General features: G+C 48.8%; 1 protein-coding gene across 1 annotated transcript in view; it reads left to right on the top strand.

Moving 5' to 3' along the window:
- The first annotated feature begins 939 nt into the window (after nt 1–939).
- The window catches only part of FHL3 (four and a half LIM domains 3), a 38,900-nt gene continuing 21,775 nt past the window's right edge, over nt 940–18,064 (top strand). The window contains exon 1 of the mRNA XM_039511807.1: nt 940–1,055. Within this exon, the coding sequence (XP_039367741.1) occupies nt 962–1,055 (94 nt within the window). The 5' untranslated portion in view covers nt 940–961. The remainder of the gene's footprint in view (nt 1,056–18,064) is intronic.

Genomic DNA, 18,064 nt, shown 5'->3' with positions numbered 1-18,064 from the left:
ACCAAGGCCTGTCTGCTGGCCTCATGCTGCACGGGAGGCAAAGTGTGAGACAGGCAAGAAGATTTGGGTCAGGGTTAGGCTGGGGCCTGGGCACCTCAGCGACTGCTCTGCTGCCACCTCTTCAGTGGCCTTCCCCTAACTGCCAGTGGGCGCCCAAAGCCCTAGTTTGCAGAGACCGATCACAGGATTTCAGGAGGGAGCCTCTAGGGTTAGGCGTATTTGTGCAAATTAATGCCCTTCCCCCAGGGCCCTTGCACGCCCAGCATCCCCCCTCCGGCCCTTCTCCACAATTCCCTGCCTCCCGCCCCCAGTACCCTGCCCTTCCCCCAATGCCTCCCGCCGCCAGGACCCTGCCTCCCCCCGGCCTTCCCTCTTCCCCCCGGGACCCTGCCTCCTCCCAATGCCTCCTGCCCCCAGTCCCCTGCCTCCCGCCGCCCTTCCCCTTCCCCCAATGCCTCCCGCCCCAGTCCCCAATGCCTCCCCCGCCCTTCCCTCTTCCCCAGGACCCTGCCTCCCCAATGCCTCCCCCGCCCCTTCCCCTTCTCCCCCAATGCTTCCCGCCCCAGTCCCCAATGCCTCCCCGCCCCAGCCCCCAATGCCTCCCCGCCCTTCCCTCTTCCCCCAGGACCCTGCCTCCCCAATGCCTCCCCCTGCCCTTCCCCTTCTCCCCAATGCTTCCTGCCCCCAGTTCCCCCTGCCCTTCCTCTTCCCCAGGACCCTGCCTCCCCCAATGCCTCCCCTGCCCTTCCCCTTCTCCCCCAATGCTTCCTGCCCCAGTCCCCTGCCCTTCCCCAATGCCTCCCCAGTCCCCTGCCTCCCCGCCCTTCCCTCTTCCCCCAATGCCTCCCGCCCCCAGTCCCCAATGCCTCCCGCCGCCAGGACCCTGCCTCCCCTGGCCTGCTCCGCCCAGCGGGCGGGGCGGGCGGGTCCAGGGGCCGGGCTCCGGCTACCCCCGACGGGGATGGGGCGGCTGCTTCCGCCGCCCGAGCCCGTCCAGCGCCGCGGCGGGCGAGGAGCAGCAGCGAGCCCGGCTCGGCCCGGAGCGTGCGGAGCAGGTGGGAACGGGGGGTGCCTGGGGCTCCCGGCGGCGCGAGGGGCGCCCTTGGGAAGGGGGGGGTCCCCGTGGGGGCGCTCCGGGGGCTCCCCGTGGGTTGTGGGTGTCTGATCCCCTGCCCCTCCCCAGCCCTTGTCCCTGCGGGGACGGGCGGGCGGACGAGCCGTGTCCCCAGGGGCTCTGGCCGCCCCGTCCCCAGCCGCCTGGCCCCTCTGTCCAGGGCAGGGCAGCGCAGGGCAGCCCCACTCTGCACGGTGCCCCCGCCCTGTCCCCAGCGGGGCCGAGTCTGGGCCGGCTCGGGGCCCCTGGGAGCAGAGCCGCTTTTTACAGAGACTCTGGTCCTGGCACGGGCAGCGGAGGCAGACTGGTACCTCCTCACACGGGTACTGGGGGCAATGGGTAGCACCCGGCATACACCCAGCCATCGCTTTGCCGGCTTAGGTTGTAAACGCCTTGGGCAGAGTCTGTGTCTCCTTCATATATTGTACAGCGCCGAGCATGCCATCAACTCCCTAAAGACAGAGACAAGCCCCTTCCTTGCAAAATACTTGGGCATAGGGCAGGAGCCAGTGGCTGGCGGGCTAGTGCCCCCCTTCCCGCTCTGTAGATTGGGGTATTGGCAACAAAAAACGCGAACTGGATCTAGGTACTGTATGTGCCTCAACAACGAGGCTGGTGTGAGTTCTTTCTGACTTGCAGAAATGCTGTGTCCTGGCTGTGAGCTGCCTCTTTGTTTTGGGACGCTGGGAACAGGGATTGGTATTTTTTGCTTTGTTCAGATTCCATCCTTTTAGTCTTTGCCTAATATAGTTCAAATTTCATGTAGATGGTGGCATAGGGTGACTGGACAGCAAATGTGAAAAATCAGGACAGGGTGTGGGGGGTAATAGGAGCCTATATAAGAAAAAGACCCCAAAATTGGGACTGTCCCTATAAAATCGGGACGTCTGGTCACCCTCTGATGGTAGGACTTCGAAAAATATATTCACCAGTTGAAAGTAAGAAACTTCTCTTGCCCAGTACATGTGTGGGGTGAGGGGGGGCTAAGCCATCAGCTTCTGCAGAATCTAAGACTTTATTTCATTCAAGAAGTTCCTCCCCCTGCTATGGTGAAGAAAACGCTGTAAATATGACTAGAGGCAGTGTTGGCTTCCTGAGTCTACAGACTGCAACAGTGCCACAGCTGCTGCTATCTATCTTTGCCTGAGCTTTGAGTGAAATTAACAAGACTTTAGGCAGGTTCTCTGCTGCTCTTCAGAACTGTGGTCAACAGTGAACTTGACAAGAGTTTGTGGCAATTTAATTGGGAAAGCAGCAGAGGCTCTGGGGAGGCAAATCACAAAAAACAGAGGCAGAGGGAGGGGTAGAATGTCAGAGCACCTCTTCTCCACTACCCAGCACCAGAGGTGAGCAGGGAAAAATGGGGATTTGATTTCAAATTTATCAAATACCTTCCTCCTGCCCTTCCCCCGAATGTCCTGCCTCCTATCCCCAGTATCCGGCCTCCCCGCGCCTTTCCCTACAACAATAGCCAACTCTGATATGAAAGCACCTTGCTGGGGATCTCTGCACCCTTTTCTTTCCCAGCAGTTGGTAAAGGGGACTTTGCTGGTGGATTGACTCTCCCCAGCAAGTAGCTCATGAACATTGATGGTGCTCACCTCTTCCCTCTGTTTTCATATAGCTTCTGGTTAGTAGGTGTCTACTTAAAAACTTCAAGCTCTGTGTTTTCAGCATATTTCACAAGCGAGCTCAGTGGGTAATTTTAAGAGTTTCCGATTTTCATGCACATCAACACTGGAGAAGAGAGTGTATGTTTATTTCCTGTTACACACATTTCTAATGCAACTGACTCTGGTTTTTCTTTTTCAATGGGCTTTCACTTTAAAATCAAGCTTTGATTTTTATTCTTCCACATTTTTGCAAAACTATTGACTACCTGTGACACTCTTTTTCCTTGGAGCTTGAATGAACTCAGGAAAATATAACCAGGGATGAATTTGGCCCCAAATGTCTAATTCTTTAATTACAATCTGTGTTTCTATCTCAGGGTAAGTTCTCAGTTAATAATTCACTTCTTATGAATTGTGACTTTGGCACTGCCCAGCCGTAGCAGGGAAAGTTTGGAAAGGAAAATCTTTTTAAGGTGAGTTCTCAGTGTAATTTTCTTAAAGAGAAAGTGGGAATTAAGGGCCAAGGGGATCACTATGCTTTAATTTTGTAATAAAAGGAAGATGATTACACTGGAAATCTGGATTTATTTTTTGGAATGTCCAATAAGGTTAGTGGCATTTTCTGAAAGGAATATGAGAAAAGAAAGTATCCAGCCACGGTTTCTCCCAAGAGTGCATGTGCCTGCTCTACTGGAATTGTGATTGTTAAAGTCCTGAGCCTTAAACTTCATCCTTAAAGAAGAAGTCCTGAAATCAAACAGACACAGAAGCTAAACCTAAATCAAATGCTTAAACTGAGTTGCTCTGAGAAGGTGTTAGTAGTGGAGGGGTATTTTGCACACATCCAGATGGCACAGTGAAATCAAGAGGCTTTGGCCTTCCTATGACTGGTTATTTTGAGCCCTCAGTTATTTGGTTTTCTAAAATTCACCTCGCTGTTTCTTTTAAAATAAGACAACAGAGAATTTGCTGCTTTAAGCAACAGATCAGTATCTATTCAAAACGTTTTTATTAAAAACCACTTAACCTCACCTACTGCTGTATTCTTAGCTCTTCAGGGAATGCTTTTGACTTAGGTATGTCACCCCTTTTTCAGCTGGGAAGTGTTTCATGCTGGCTTTGAAATTACACATGTTACGATCCCTGTTCCAAGGGGAGTGGCGGAAATCCCATTACCAGAGACATTTTAAAACCAGCCTGGACAAAGCAGCAGACAGCATGTTGTGAGGAACAGGCCTGCCCTGACCCGAGGCTGGCCTAGATGTGACATGATGTTTTCCCATCTCTGACTTGTAGGCTTCTACACTGAGCTGTGGTTGTTTAGGTTTTTATTTGCTCTGTTTATCATTTTAATGCTTTTAAAACTGTAAGCCAAAGCCACCAAATTTAAAAAAAAATAAAAAATTCAACTACCCCGAACTGTTAATTTTTGGAAAAGCATTTGATTGATTATTGCACGAGGAGTCTTTAATGTTAAAAACCTGCCTTCTACATGAAAAGCTAAGTGATATGTTGAACTCACAGCCCTTCCGTGACTTTATCAAGGGACATTATAGCTTCTTGGTGGACCAGTGCAGCAGGCACATGACAGGAAAGAGGGAGTTTGCCATTTTTGCCATCCTGTTCTTCAGTGGTGCAATTTCCTCCACTTTGGGATGGGGACCACGTGGTTGCCTGCTCCGTGCTCACGTTGGCTGGTTGCTTCCTGATAGTGCTAGCTGCTAGCATTGGTTTAACTTCTTCTTGTTTAGGAATCACAGGGACGAAAAAAGTCACCTAGAATTGCAGGAGTGGTGGAAGGAGGCTTTTGTGAGCACTAGTGACTCTTTGAAACTTGTGCTGCCTGAGAATGCAGAGGGATTTGAGTTTTGGTCCACTCCGAGTGTAGGACTGCAGAGAATACAATTAATAGCTCTTCTGTGTGCAGAAGTGGCTGCTGGAGCTTTGGGAGCACAAGGCAAAAAGCACAAACGGGTGGGATGGACTCAGCTCCCCTGGGTGGGTAATGCTGGGACAATGCTATAAAGATTGACTGGAGCTGATGGGGCCTTAAGCTCCTTGCAGTGAGCATCCTGCTCTCAGTTGCTGGACCATCACATTCTCTCCAGCTTGAATGTTTCTAAGGCACCTGTCACCAAGGTATTCTGGTGGCACTGGATGTTGTATCTATGTGTCCTTCAGAATGTCACCCCATGAGCTTAGTGCTAACTGGTCGGCTAAAGGTCAGGCCAGTTCCCTGACCGTTGGCAGGATGCTAGGTCACCAGCCTTCCCTCCACCAGACTGGTGATTGGCCCCCTGCAGGGTTTGCAGCCGGCTGCAGTATGCCTGCTGCCAGAGCTCTGCTTCCTGTTTACACTGCAGCGCAGTTGGGGTAGCCCAGCTGGCAGAGGATGCAGCAGGCAGCTGGAATGGCTCAGTTCTCTGGAGTCATCACAGGCAGCAGTCTTCTTCCCAGTCTGCATTGCTGTAGTGTCTCTCCTCTTGCCTTTATGTTGACTCAGAACGTTAGGCTTGTGCAGCTCTAGTGGTGTTCACTGATGGTAGATTTCATTTCAGAAGGGGTTTCGACATTTACAAGGTCAATAAGAAAAACATCCACCCTTACTTAGATAACCACTCATAAGGGCTATAAATCTGCCAGCTTCAATGCACAAGCCAACTCCAAATTGCTGGGGTCAAGAAGAAACTTCCCTACAGAGAAGTTACTGCTGAAGTGGCCACTGCAGGGTTCATTGCACCTTCCTCAGAAGCATTTAATACTGGTCAAAATAAGACAGGTCTCCCTGCCACCTGGCTCGCCCGATAAGGCACTTCCTACAGCATGTTCCTAATTCCAGTTACATCCACCCCATTGTATGGCCTTCCACTTCCTGCATGCCTCAGGGCTCAGACTAACTCTTCCTCTTCTAGGGAAGATGCATTTGTGGCAGCCACAGCAGTGGTGTGGAAAATGTTTGTGGGGCCAGCTGAGTTGTTTCTGTTCGTGCTCATGGGATTCCTGCTGTACTTGGCTTGCACAAAGCCATGCTTGCAGGGCCCTTGTCGCCCCGGCAGCTTTGGGCAGGAGGATTGCAAGCCTGTGAATTGTTTGGCCTCTGCCCGGCCTTCCATGTCAAGGATTCCTCAGACAAAGGGGTTATTTACAGACAACTGAGGACTGACTAATGGCTTTGAATAGATGCCAGCCCCTTCTGCTGGAGACGCCTGATTCGGCAGCTGTCCCAGTGACTCTTGTCGATTGCTCCAGTAAGGAAGCCATCAATCCTGCACTGGGATTGGGCTACTTTGGCATGTCTGCCATTCTGGACTTGCCAGAGCCCTCCCCCCCCGGCGCCCATAGAGTACCAGCTTGGGTTGGAAAGAGGGACATGCTGGTGACAGTCACTGTTCCTTTGCTGACTGGAATGTCTCCCTCTTGTTTCCTGTGTTTAGCTCATTCTGCCTCTGTGAGACACTGCAGTGAAACCGAACGTGTTTTATCCCAGCAACAGCCATCAAAAAAAACTTTAAACCAGAAACTTCAGCTCGGTTTTCTTGAATTTTGGAAAACATCTAAAAGGGGGCGTCTGGGGTGGCGCAGCGAGAAAGGAGAGGTCTGCTGAGTCTAGAGTCTATTTACTATGGTGAAAGGAACAGAGAAATCTACAGCAGCAGTCCCAAACGGCCGCTGGGAAGGGGAAATGCCACTTGCTGCAGTGGCAATTAGAGAAACTAGTACCCAGGTTTGTGGCAGTTGGGGATTCCGTTTAAAGCCCAGTATTCAGTGTCCGAGTCCCTTCCTTAAAAACCAGAATCTTTAAGTAGGAGTGTTGAGACTTTGGAAGCTGGCTAGGTCACATGAGCCCTATCAATGTTAGTAGGGGCTGCATGGCTAAAAGCCTTCGCTGATGTTGAAAATCTTTCCCCACTGAATAGTCTTAGTGAAGTAGCCATAATGCTGCATTGGAGCTGCTGCCACAACCTGAGTGCTTAGTTACTGCAGTGATAGGACCCCAGATGGCCTTCAGGTGGCTATTTGCCTCTGTGACGCGTAGCTGCTAGACTTTACCATCCCAAGCAAGCCGTGTCCTGGCTACAGTTCCATGGAGAAATGCTCCACACTGGGAAGATGTACTTGCTGTGGGCAGGTCCTGGTTCTTTGTTCCTTCTTCCCCTTCTGACTTCTGTTGACTTTGTAAGGTGTAAAATACAGTGTCAGCAGTTTACATGGAGGGAGAGAACAAAGTTTCCTGTTGTGAAAAATGTGGAGGGTCAGGTTGTGAAAGGAAAGGGGGAACTGAAGGATGTCACGTCTCCCACCTTCCTGTAACTCATCCTAAAGGAATCGCCTCTGCTCGTGACTCACCATGTTGCTGGTGTCTGCTAATTTGGAAGGTGATTTAATTGATTATATTTTCCTTTATTCAGGCATCCCAGGGAGGGCTGGCAAAGGGCAACTGTTGGTAGCAGTTCCTGAGTTACATTTCATGCCATTTAAAATCAAGCCAAGTTACTTTTAAAATGATGCATTAAAACTGGATCCAAATAGCATTAGTTTAAATGGATTAATGTAGCCTCTTAGCCATAGACTCCAAATAGCAGTGAAACAGAGGAGCTGGAGTCCCTGCTTTTGTTCTTGGTGCAATCTCACTAAGCCTTTTAGTTGGTCCTGTGCTCATGTTACCATTACGTCCCTGGAGATTTAAAGCTCACTCATACTATTTCTAAGCTAGCTGTGTATATAGCACCCTGTATCTTTCCCCCTTGTGGGAAATGGCTGTATCGTCCTCTCATAAAGTGTTCTGAGCTTCTCGGGTATAAAGCCAAAGATTTCTTCTTAACTCAGTGCCTTGAATAAACACCCAGAAACCCCAGACCCTTTTGTTTTCATCAGAAAGTTGACTTGAGTCATGGCGGGAGAAAACTTTATGTAAGTGTTCGTGCCCAGGCTGCCCAATGCCAGTTCTGTTCAGGAATCCAGATCAACTTCTAGGCCCAAAGCTGGGGGCCAGAGCCAAGAACAAAATCTGAACCGTTTCAAACTCCCTAACGTAGCTTTGAATGTCTAAGCAGCCAGCCAGAGCCGACCCGGAGCTGTTAGCAGCACCAACAGTCCATAAATCCAGCCAGCAGAGACGCGTGTGCAGGTGACGGGACAGCTGGAGTTGTTCTCTCCACACACGAGGGGGGAAGGGAACTCTGAATAACGCAAGGAAATGTCTAGTGTTGAAGCTGCTGCAGCCTGGCTTCCCTAGTGTTTCCTTTGCCACATGTTACACTTGACCCTGCCAGGACCAGCCACCAATAGGAGTCAAGTGATTGTCTCCAGTGACAGATTAAACTTCATTGCCATTGTTAAGGGTCCAAGATTTTCCTTTTTTTCTCGGGTTAAAGAACTGCTTGGATGTGCAGCCAAAGCAAACATGAGCTAATAAAGATGTGTCGCTAACCAATGATAAACAGCTCGTAAGGGCTGGCCACTCCCATTACAGAACGGAGATGGGGACTTTTGCTACTAGGAGATAAGTAGAAGAAAGGTGGGAAGTGTGGGGATAGCCTTCCATCTGTTGCTATTAGTGGGAGTTGTAGATGTGCGTTAAGGGGAGAAGTGACCTCTAAGGTAACCTCAGAGTCTGTTGCTTTCATTGCATGATGCCATGCTGAGAGCTATGTTCAAGTCTCGAGCTTGTACTCCCATTCCTGGGGTTGGGAAGGCTGCCGAAGCAGCATGCTTGCTCTGGAGTATATCGCGACCCTCTCAGATGGGACCCTTGCTTGCTAAAAGGAAATGCTTTTTCACACAATACAGAGTTTTCCCACAGAATGCATTGACGCAAGATGTCATTGAAATGAAGAGGTTAGCAGGATTCAGAAAGAAATTAGGCACTTCCATGTGTAACATAAATACCTAGGATTGTAATAAATTAATATCCCTTCCAAAACTCTTGTGTTTTCTCTAAACTCTTCTTCTTCAGGGAATGAGCCGACCTCTAACTATTGGGGATTAGGAGGAAAACTTCCCTTGGGGGTAGGTTATTCCATAGCTCTCTGCTGCAGGCTTTCTTGTACCCTCCTCTGAAGCTGCTGCCAGTGGCCACTCGCAGTGACAGGATACTGGACTACATGGACCACTGGTGTGAGCCAGTGTGGAGATTCTTGGGTTCCTTGTGCTACTTGCAGCTAGTGTAAAAGGAATCTGCACTGTAGATCAATGTTCCCCAAACTTGGGATGCTGCTTGTGTAGGGAAAGCCCCTGGTGGGCCGGGCCGGTTTGTTTACCTGCCGCATCAGCAGGTTCGGCCGATCGTGGCTCCTGCTGGCCACGGTTCGCTGCTCCAGGCCAATGGGAGCTGCAGGAAGTGGCGCCGGCCAAGGAACCTACTGGCCGCCGCTTCCCGCCGCCCCCATTGTACTGGAGCAGCGAACCGTGGCCAGTGGGACCCGCGCTCGGCCAGACCTGTGGATGTGGCAGGTAAACAAACCGGCCCGGCCCACCAGGGGCTTTCCCTACATAAGTGGCGTCCCAAGTTTGGGGAACACTGATGTAGGGTCTTGGAGGTATTGAAGTGAGCATCTAGGAGACTGTACAGTGTTGGGTATGTGTCCATCTGAAGACAGCTGAGGTGTACAGGCCCTTTGCATTCCTGCTTCTGTGGGTTGTGCTGGCAGGGCCCAGGTGACCCTTTGTGATAGAAATCTTGAACATTTTGCCGTTCTCCCATAGACAAGGCAGTAGGACAAGCAGCAGATGAAAAGCAGCTGAGAAAAGTGATGTAACTTTAGAGGATTCAAAGGCTCTAGGTAGTAATTACTATTAATTATGCAGACACCTCCGGGACTGGGAACACTGTTCACACTTTTATCTCCAGCCAGCCAGGACTCATGCTGACAGCGCACCTGGAAATGAGGTAATTGAATACTCTGCCCACACTTCAGATTTTGCTGGGTTTGGGCACAGACGTAGCTTATGTGTTCTGTGTTCCTGGGCAACGTTTGTTCCTCTGCAGCCGGAAAGTCTTACCACTGAAATGAGACAAGACAGAACTCTTCTCTTCCCAGCCCGAGTAAGAGACTCGGGAGCTGCTGTGGTGTGGCTTTCCTCCGAAATTTCCTTTGCAGATGAGGAGGTTTTGCTGCCGTTTGAAGTACGGTTAGGAGATGTTTCCAGAGCTCTTCAAATCTGCTATTTATTTGGGTTGCTAGGGATGATGATAACATGGATTGGAGGGGAACGTGTGGGATTGTGGCAGTTCGAGCTGGAAAAGGCTCATTAGGTAACATCCAGCCCACCCCTTACAATTCACTTTAGCGCTTTGCACTTGACTGCTCTTGGGCTGCTGCTGTTTTGAAGTGATTTCCATGGCGTGGAAGCTAACGAGGAGTGTGTGGAGACGGGGGGGTCGATTCAGCACAGCCGTTGGGATCACATGTGGTGGGTGGTGAAGGCTGTTCAATCCAATGCATGATCCTGGATGTTGGCACTCCCCCAAGCTGGAGAGTCCCCTGAGACACCCCCATGCGCTCTCTCTCCCCCGGCAGCATGGCTGGAGCAGCCTGAAACTGACGCTCGTTCTCGTCTGCGTTTTGTGCCCCCCTGCACGTAAGGCCAAATGGGCTGGTTGTGGTGACAGCTCACCAATGAAAGCTTTCAGCCTCACACCACCCTCTTCCCACACCCACCACCCACCATGACTTCTCTCTGAAATGTGGAGGTTGGGAGAAGTCCCCTTGGTATCCACACCCCGGGGAAAATGCTAATCAAAGCCGTGCTCCTGACAACTTCCCTTTTGGCTGAAACAGGTCCCCAAGAGCCTTGCCTTTGTGGAGATCACCCACTGGTGGGAGTGCAAGCCTAGGCTTGCACTCCCAGGCTATGCAATGTGCTCCGATCAGGGTGTAGCTGCAGCAGTGGGAGTGCGTGTCACCGGGCGCAGGTGTTGCAGGGCGGTGAAAGTAGCACCACCAGTCCTTCCATGGTAGGACTGTGTCTGGATGTCAGCAGTGGTGGGAAATGTTCTAAAACTGTCCTAGTGTAGGCAGGGGCCAACCGTGCTGAATTCCCCTTCCCAGAAGAAGCAGCATGTGCTTACACACTGGACTCTGGAGAGTTGTAGGGCTGAAACAAATTATTCAGATGCAGTAGAAAACTCTTGGGTTCGCCTTAACTGATGAAGCAGTTTGCCAGCATTTAGCCTCGAGGTCCCCTGTCCCAGAATGTTTCCCAGCATGACGACTTGAGCTGATTTCCCAGAAAGGCTCCTCTTGGATCTGTGCTGTTGGGGATGTTGTGGCATATCATTGGCCTTTTCATTTTTCCTGGAGCCAGCCCTTGTTAGCTTCGTTCTCACACCATTGTTTAGTTTCTTGAAGATGCTTTTGCTAGCTCTTCCAGACTGTCACGTGGGAATTGCTTACTAGCGGGGATTTTTTGCTTTGACCCAAAGCTGCACACTGCTCCCTTCTGTACCACTGCCAACAGCATTTCCAGTCTCTTCTGAGCATATGTTTTGCAATAATACACAAACTCCTTGGCTCCCGAGAACTGCCTTATGGAAAGATTAATATCTCTTAACAAAGGAATTAAGATACTAAGAGTGAAAGCAAAGGCAATATCTTAGAGCCTGGAGGACTGTCCTGACCTTTCCCAAAGGCCTCTGTTCAGACACTGGTGTCTGGCTAGCAGATGGAAGATGTTTGAGTGGACTTTAGTCAGCTTGTGAAGGCCTCTGTCTGGTGACTGGGCTTGCTATGAATGTGCTTTGCACATTACTGCCCCTTGGTTTATATCTTCCTGATCTGCAGCAGCCTCCTCAGGGAGCCCCTCCTCGCTGAGATTGCCTGTGCTGGAAGTCTCCCTACTCTGCCCTTATGGCTGGGTTCTAGCAGTACTTCTAGCATTAGCTGTGTGGGTTTTTGAGCATTGACAGCGATGTTCCTTGTAGGAAGGGTACTGGTTTCACAGATGGCTTCATCGCTTCTTTTTGTCTGTGACTGGAAAAGGAAGAGACTCCACTTGCATCAGGGTTCAGCAGTGACCCCTGGAATGGTACCTTGCCTGTTACCAGCTGTGGAGGACATCAACATTAGTGCTTTCAGGACTATAGGAGAAAAATGCTCCAGGAAAGCACAGCCCTTCATAAAGGCAATTTAAGAATTATAATCCCTGCTTTACAATGAGGAAACTGAGGTACAGAGATTGGAAGAGACTTGCCCAACATTATGCAGCAAATTGGTGACAAAGCTGGGAGTATAATCCAGATCTTCTGACCCTCAATCTGTTATGTCAGTAGATCTCAGCCTTTTCCAGATTGGAACTCGCCTCCAACCTAGCAACATGGCATGATCAGAGTCGTCGTGTGTGCCACACTGAGAACCTCTGGACTCACCCAGGCACGTGATTAAATGAACTTTGAACATAATGTTTTAGGCCAGAGAATTTCAGACTCCTCTGAGTGTGCCCTACAGCCCAAGACTAGGGAGAGCCTCACACTTCCCAGAGAAAGGAACAGCGACTGCTTTCCCTTTGTTGAAACTCCTGAGAGCCTCTTCCAGGCGTCTGGGTCTAGATTAGACAAAATGTGCAGTGATAGGTTCAGAATGAGTATTTGTTTGGTGTGTTGGGCCTGGGGACCCCGTGTAATAATCTGAACAGTTGCTGCTGAGGATGTAGCCGGGGGAGCGTCGTGTCTGTGAGATGATCCCCATGCAAATGGGGACCGGAGCACTGCTGAACCGAACAATCTAGCTCTTTGGAATTACGTTGGTTAGCACGTGGCACAGAGCACCGCAAGCTGAGCAGTGCAGATCCCCTAAGATGCAGTTCCCTCCAAGTTCCCCGTTACTGTTGAACCTCTGGAAAAGACCAAAGCTCCCTTTGAGTTTGGCACCCTCAGGATACAGGGAGCTCCGAAGAGCAGAGAGCTTCGTAGGTTGCTCCCTGGCTCCTGCCTGTAAATCTTGCTTCCCCTCCCCACGTGAGTGTTTTCTGCATTACAGCCCTAAGGAATGTGATTTTAGGATCTAGATACAAATAGTCTCATTGCTTCTGTCTGTGTGGACTGGGAACTAGGCCAGATTGCAAAGTCAAGCACTCAGAAGTTAGAAACACCTGAATTAAGGTGGCTCATGCAGTCTTACTTTGCCCCCCTGGTGTGTGTGCAGGATGATACAGTCTCCAGGTACACAACTGCTGTCTCATTGCTACACGTCCTCCAACTTCTGCAACAAAGGAGGCCAGGGTTGTACAGACAACAGCTTAATTCACTGCACAGCCCTAAGCTGTTCCCTGGGGACAGTCTGCCTCACTGTATGGAATGAGGTCAGGGTCCCATGCGAACAGTAGCCTGTGATCGTGTCATTGAAGATGCCTCATCATGTAAATCAACAAAAGGGCCAAACCCAGTGCATGGGCAACCGTATTTCAGGCATTTCTGAACTTCTCAGTCCAATAAAACCAAACGGTTAAAAAACTTAAAAGTTGAAAAAACAAAAATTCCATGTGGAACCCTGCAGCTAATGGACTAACTGGTAACAGTAGAATGTTGTTATCCTCTGTGTGTGGGGCCCCATTCAAGTGCATTAAGCAACATGGCTAACATCTGTCCCATGTCTGGTCTCTCATCCCCATCTGTCCCCTGGAAAGTCCTGCTCAGCTCCAGCAACCCAGGATGGAGCACGCTCAGTCACCCTGGGGATGGCGCATATGCCATATGATTGACATGTAGGAGCTGTGAGGGGCTGGAGTGTGCTCATTGTAGACAGAATCTAGCTGGACAGCAGAAGCCATATCCCTGACACCAGCAGCATGAACAGAACAGGCCAATTATTGAATGATCCATCTTCTGACCATCTTGGCTAATAGCCATTGAGGGATCTGTCCTCCATAAACAGCTTTTCCATACCCATAATCACTTTTGTTGCCCTTCTCTGCACCTTTTCCAGTTCTAATATCTTGTTTGAGTTGGGGTGACCAGAACTGTATTCAAGGTGTGGGCATACCATGTATATAGTGGCATTATGACATTTTCTGTCTCATCTATCCTGTTCCTAACATTCAGTTGGCTTTTTTGACTGCCACTGCACATCAAACAGATGTTTTAAGAGAACTATCCACAATGACTCCAAGAGCTTTCTTGAGTGATAACAGCTAATTTAGACCCCATCATTTTGCATGTATAGTTGGGATTATGTTTTCCAGTGTGCATTACTTTGTATTTATCAACATTGAATTTCATTTGCCATTTTGTTGCCCAATCACCCAGTTTTGTGAGATCCCTTTGTAAGTCTTCGCAGTCAGCTTTGGACTTAAGTTGCATCTGAAGAAGTGAGGTTTTTTACCCATGAAAGCTTATGCCCAACTAAATCTGTTAGTCTTTAAGGTGCCACTGGACTCCTTGTTGTTCTTGTGGATCCAGACTAACACGGTTACGCCCTGATACTTACCGGTAAGTTGTGTATTTTCCCCAACCTCATTCTCTGAAATGGCTGAGCTGTTTTAGTTGAAACTTTACCCAAAAATTCAATGTGAGATAGACACATGGCATAGAAAATTTCAGCCCAAACTGTTTAAGTTTGGCAAAGTTACAAGCAACTGAAAACTGGGTCTTACCCAACACTCTCCATTGTAACCTTAGCTATAGATGGTGCAACTGGTGGAATTGTGGCTAGTCACTACAGTGAGTGGATTGCTGTGTCTGACTCCTTCCTGTTCTGGACAGCAGAGTTTTGATCCAGTTTATGGAAGTGCATCAAAGAGGGAATTATGTGGCATGCACAACAGTTTATTTGGGGCTGCAGATCTGCGCTGCAGCCTTTTCGGTGGCGTAGGTGGTTTAGCAGCTCCTTGGCATAGTAAGTACGCAGGGGAGGCATGCAGGGAGCTGATCAGTCAATAACCTAAACAGCGAGCCCAGAATTGTCAAAATGGGGGGCCTTCACTTAGGCACCAAAATCTCTCTCTTGACACCTAACTGAGAGGGCTTGATCTTCAGAGGAGTTGAGCGCTGACCCCTCCTGAAGTCAGTGCGAACTGTGGGTGCCTAACGTAAGGGCTCCAAGTTGGAAAGCCTTGGCCTGTAGCCTTTCCTGGGCTCAAAGACATGTTTCAGGTGTGCAGTGTTACAAGGGATGTGTTCTAGCTTGAGCAGCAAGTACCATAAACTGTGCCATGCTTCGGGGAGTGGTATGGCTCTGTTCCAGCCTCTCTCTCTCTGGGCCTTTTAATCTCTGCCACTTAGGAGAGATGCATTTGCATTTTAAGCTATAGGATTCTGTGTCTCTGCCTCACTTACGCTGGATTCTGAATGTACAGAATCTACTAGTGTATTTCTCTGCCCCCCACTCTGTCTCACACGTTCTGTCCCTTTGTATCCTGGAGTCCCAGTCTCTCCTCCGCTGGAGAACACGCCTCCTACACACTGCTAGGAGCTCTTTGTAAAAGTGGCTTAAAACAAGCTCCACAGAGAACCTGCGTGATCCTCCCAAAAAGGCTTCTCTCCAAATCTCTCCTGCAACAGCTTTGTCCCTTCATTTCTCAGCCGTAAAGGCTGGCTGCTTTTTGTACTGTCTCTGGCTTAGCTGGCCAGTGCTCATTCGGCCACACTCTTAAGAAATCCTAGTAGAGAATTAAACCTGGCAGCTGCAGGCCTGTTACCTCACCCCACAAAAATGCTTTGTTATTGAGAAAATGGAAACTGTCTGAGGTTTCTGGGCTGAATAGAAATCACTGGGATCAGTTTTAACCACAGCTTGGTCATGGCTGCAGAACATTCCCCTAGCTGAGCATTCTCTCTTCTAAACCATAATCTTCAAGACACTGGAGAGCTGCAGGGGTTTCACTGGTTAACTGAGCAAACACTGGAGACTGTTATGCACTCTGCTGAAACCTCACTGAGATCTCAGGCTTTCTCAGCAAAGACAGCCGTGCCACCAGGTAACCCTTTGTAACCTGTTGCCTAGAACAAGAGTGTCCTGTAGAAATTATGCCAGGTTCATCTCCGATCTGTAACCCAGACTGCCCCACTTGCTGGCATTCGTTGGTCACTTTGCCTTTGTTAAAAAGGTGGGTAAAGGATATGTAAGCAGCCTTTTAAAAGCCTCAGGGAGAAGAGCTGTGGAAGTATGTGGAGCCTTCTGTGTTGTAATTCGCTAGCACCCAGATCGAAGCCGTAGTTCTGAAGGAGAAGCTTTGCTGCTTTAGTAACCTTTTAGGGTCAGTCTCAGGAGTGTTCTCTGGACAGGGAGTTCTGAGGGGAAAAGAGGGAGAAGGAAAATTCAGTTTGAATTGTTTTCCTTATCTACAAGCTGCTTTCCCCCCATGTTGCTGTAAAGGACACGAAATGACATTTTGGTCAATACTGGTTTGCAGAAGCAGCATTTATCTAAATACGGAACTCTCCTTGCTAACAGATCATAGTTCTATTTACATACAGTTATATTGATAGCTTACAGCTCCTGTTGAGGAAGTTGCATAAGCATTATTCACTTGATATCCTAGTAGGACTAGACAAAGCAGCATTAGTTCTTTGGTTGCAAATTGAACATGTGATCCGTTTTGTTTTGTTTTTTAAACCTAGTGAATCCTAGCAGGCCAAACGAATTCCTTCCAGCTGCTACAGATGTGACTAAATAGCTGAGTGCACAGAAAAACTAATATCCCTAAAATATTGTACCCATGATTAGCTATTTCATCATTTGACAGTGAAATGTAAATATGGCTTTGGTATTTTGAGAGTTTATTTACCCAAGCTTCTAGTGTTCCCTAGGAAATCCCATAACTAAAATGGCTCACAGCTTGTCATCTGGTGAGAACAGTGACTAGTCAGCATCTCCTCAGAGACCCTTTGAAACTCAGAGTGGGTTTTAGAAATAGTAATTTATTTAACTTGCGAACTAGGCCCAGCTGTTCAGGACAGAGCCCAGGATCATGAACTGTTTCCATTCTAGACCCCTACTTTCTGTGGGTTTAAAATGTGGCCATAAAAATCCCTTCCAGGCTCAGCACTAGCTCCTGAGGTCTCTGGGAGATATTTGAAATACAAAATTCAAATGGTAAAAACAATTGGCAGTTTATTCACATAAAAGTATTTTACCCATGTGGGGTGGGTATGGGTGTGTGTGTGGGTGTGTGTGTGTGTGAGAGAGAGAGTCCGATAACTTTAAAGCAGCCTCAGTTCTGCAGGACCCAAGCCCACAATATGGATTTCCCTCTCCCGGGTACGTTGCAAGCGAAGCCGTTTCTGCTGTGGTGCAGCCACTGGCCATAGAGCATGCCCTTTACATACATTCTGCACCAGCAGTAAAGAGGGAGGAGTGTAGGGTGACCAGACAGCAAAGCCTGAAAAATCAAGACAGATGGTGGGGGTAATAGGAGCCTGTATAAGAAAAAGCCCCAAACATCAGGACTGTCCTTATAAAATAGGGACATCTGGTCACCCTAGAGGAGCATTAACTTCCGAGTTAGCATGAAAATCTCTCTGTTCTAATGAAACAAAAGAAATTACATTGAAGTGCAGAAAGTCTCCCGAGTTAGGCAAACTTCAACTCACTAAAGCCAAGAAATTCCTCTCTAAGGTTTGCAGTTCTCCTATAACCCATTGTGCTGTTCTATACACAGGATGTTCTGCAGTCCCTTGGTAGCGTAAGAGGTAGGGGAGTGGCACTAAAAGCTTGTCTACACGTGAAAGTTAACATCAATTAGGGTAGGGTGTGAATTTATAGTGCAGTAGTTGTTCCTGGATAACTACATGTGTGGACATTGTTGTTCAAGAACAAGGGAACCTTGTTTCTGTTTGACTTAGCATGCTTTCAAAGCCCTAACTTTAAAAGAAGCAGCTGGAGAAGACACAGTCACATATGAAAGACCCGTGGCCCATAGTAACTTAGTTCTGTATATGTACGTTCCTCTCTCTTTTATATTTTATTTCTCTTCATGACAAGGGTTGCCTGGGTTTAGATCTGTAGCATATGTACATAGGGGTCTTTAGCAAAGGAGAAAATAGTCTATAGGCATTTTTTGTGATCTATGTTTAAATAATTCCAGCAGGCTAGACTATATAGTGTATTTCTGGAACAGGAAGGACAATGGCCTGGTGGTTTCAGCATTGGACTGGGACTCAGATCTGGTTCAATTCCTAGCTTTGCCACTGACTCGCTATGTTACTAAATCCCTCTGTGCTTCAGTTCCACAGTCTGTGAAATGGAGACAAAATGCTCCCTGACCTCACAGGAGTGCAGTGAGGATAAGTGTGTCGGTGCTTGTGAAACACTCGGATAGCACAGCAGTGGAAGCAATAATGTTATAAAGGGTGGAGAGATTTAAGAGCTGATTACGTGTGGAAGCTGAGCCCCCTTGCACT

The sequence above is a fragment of the Mauremys reevesii genome, linkage group 23 (genome assembly GCF_016161935.1).
Source record: "Mauremys reevesii isolate NIE-2019 linkage group 23, ASM1616193v1, whole genome shotgun sequence".
Classification (NCBI taxonomy): domain Eukaryota; kingdom Metazoa; phylum Chordata; order Testudines; family Geoemydidae; genus Mauremys; species Mauremys reevesii.
Note: the sequence above shows the minus strand (reverse complement) of the source record. Positions and strands in the feature narration are given on the sequence as shown.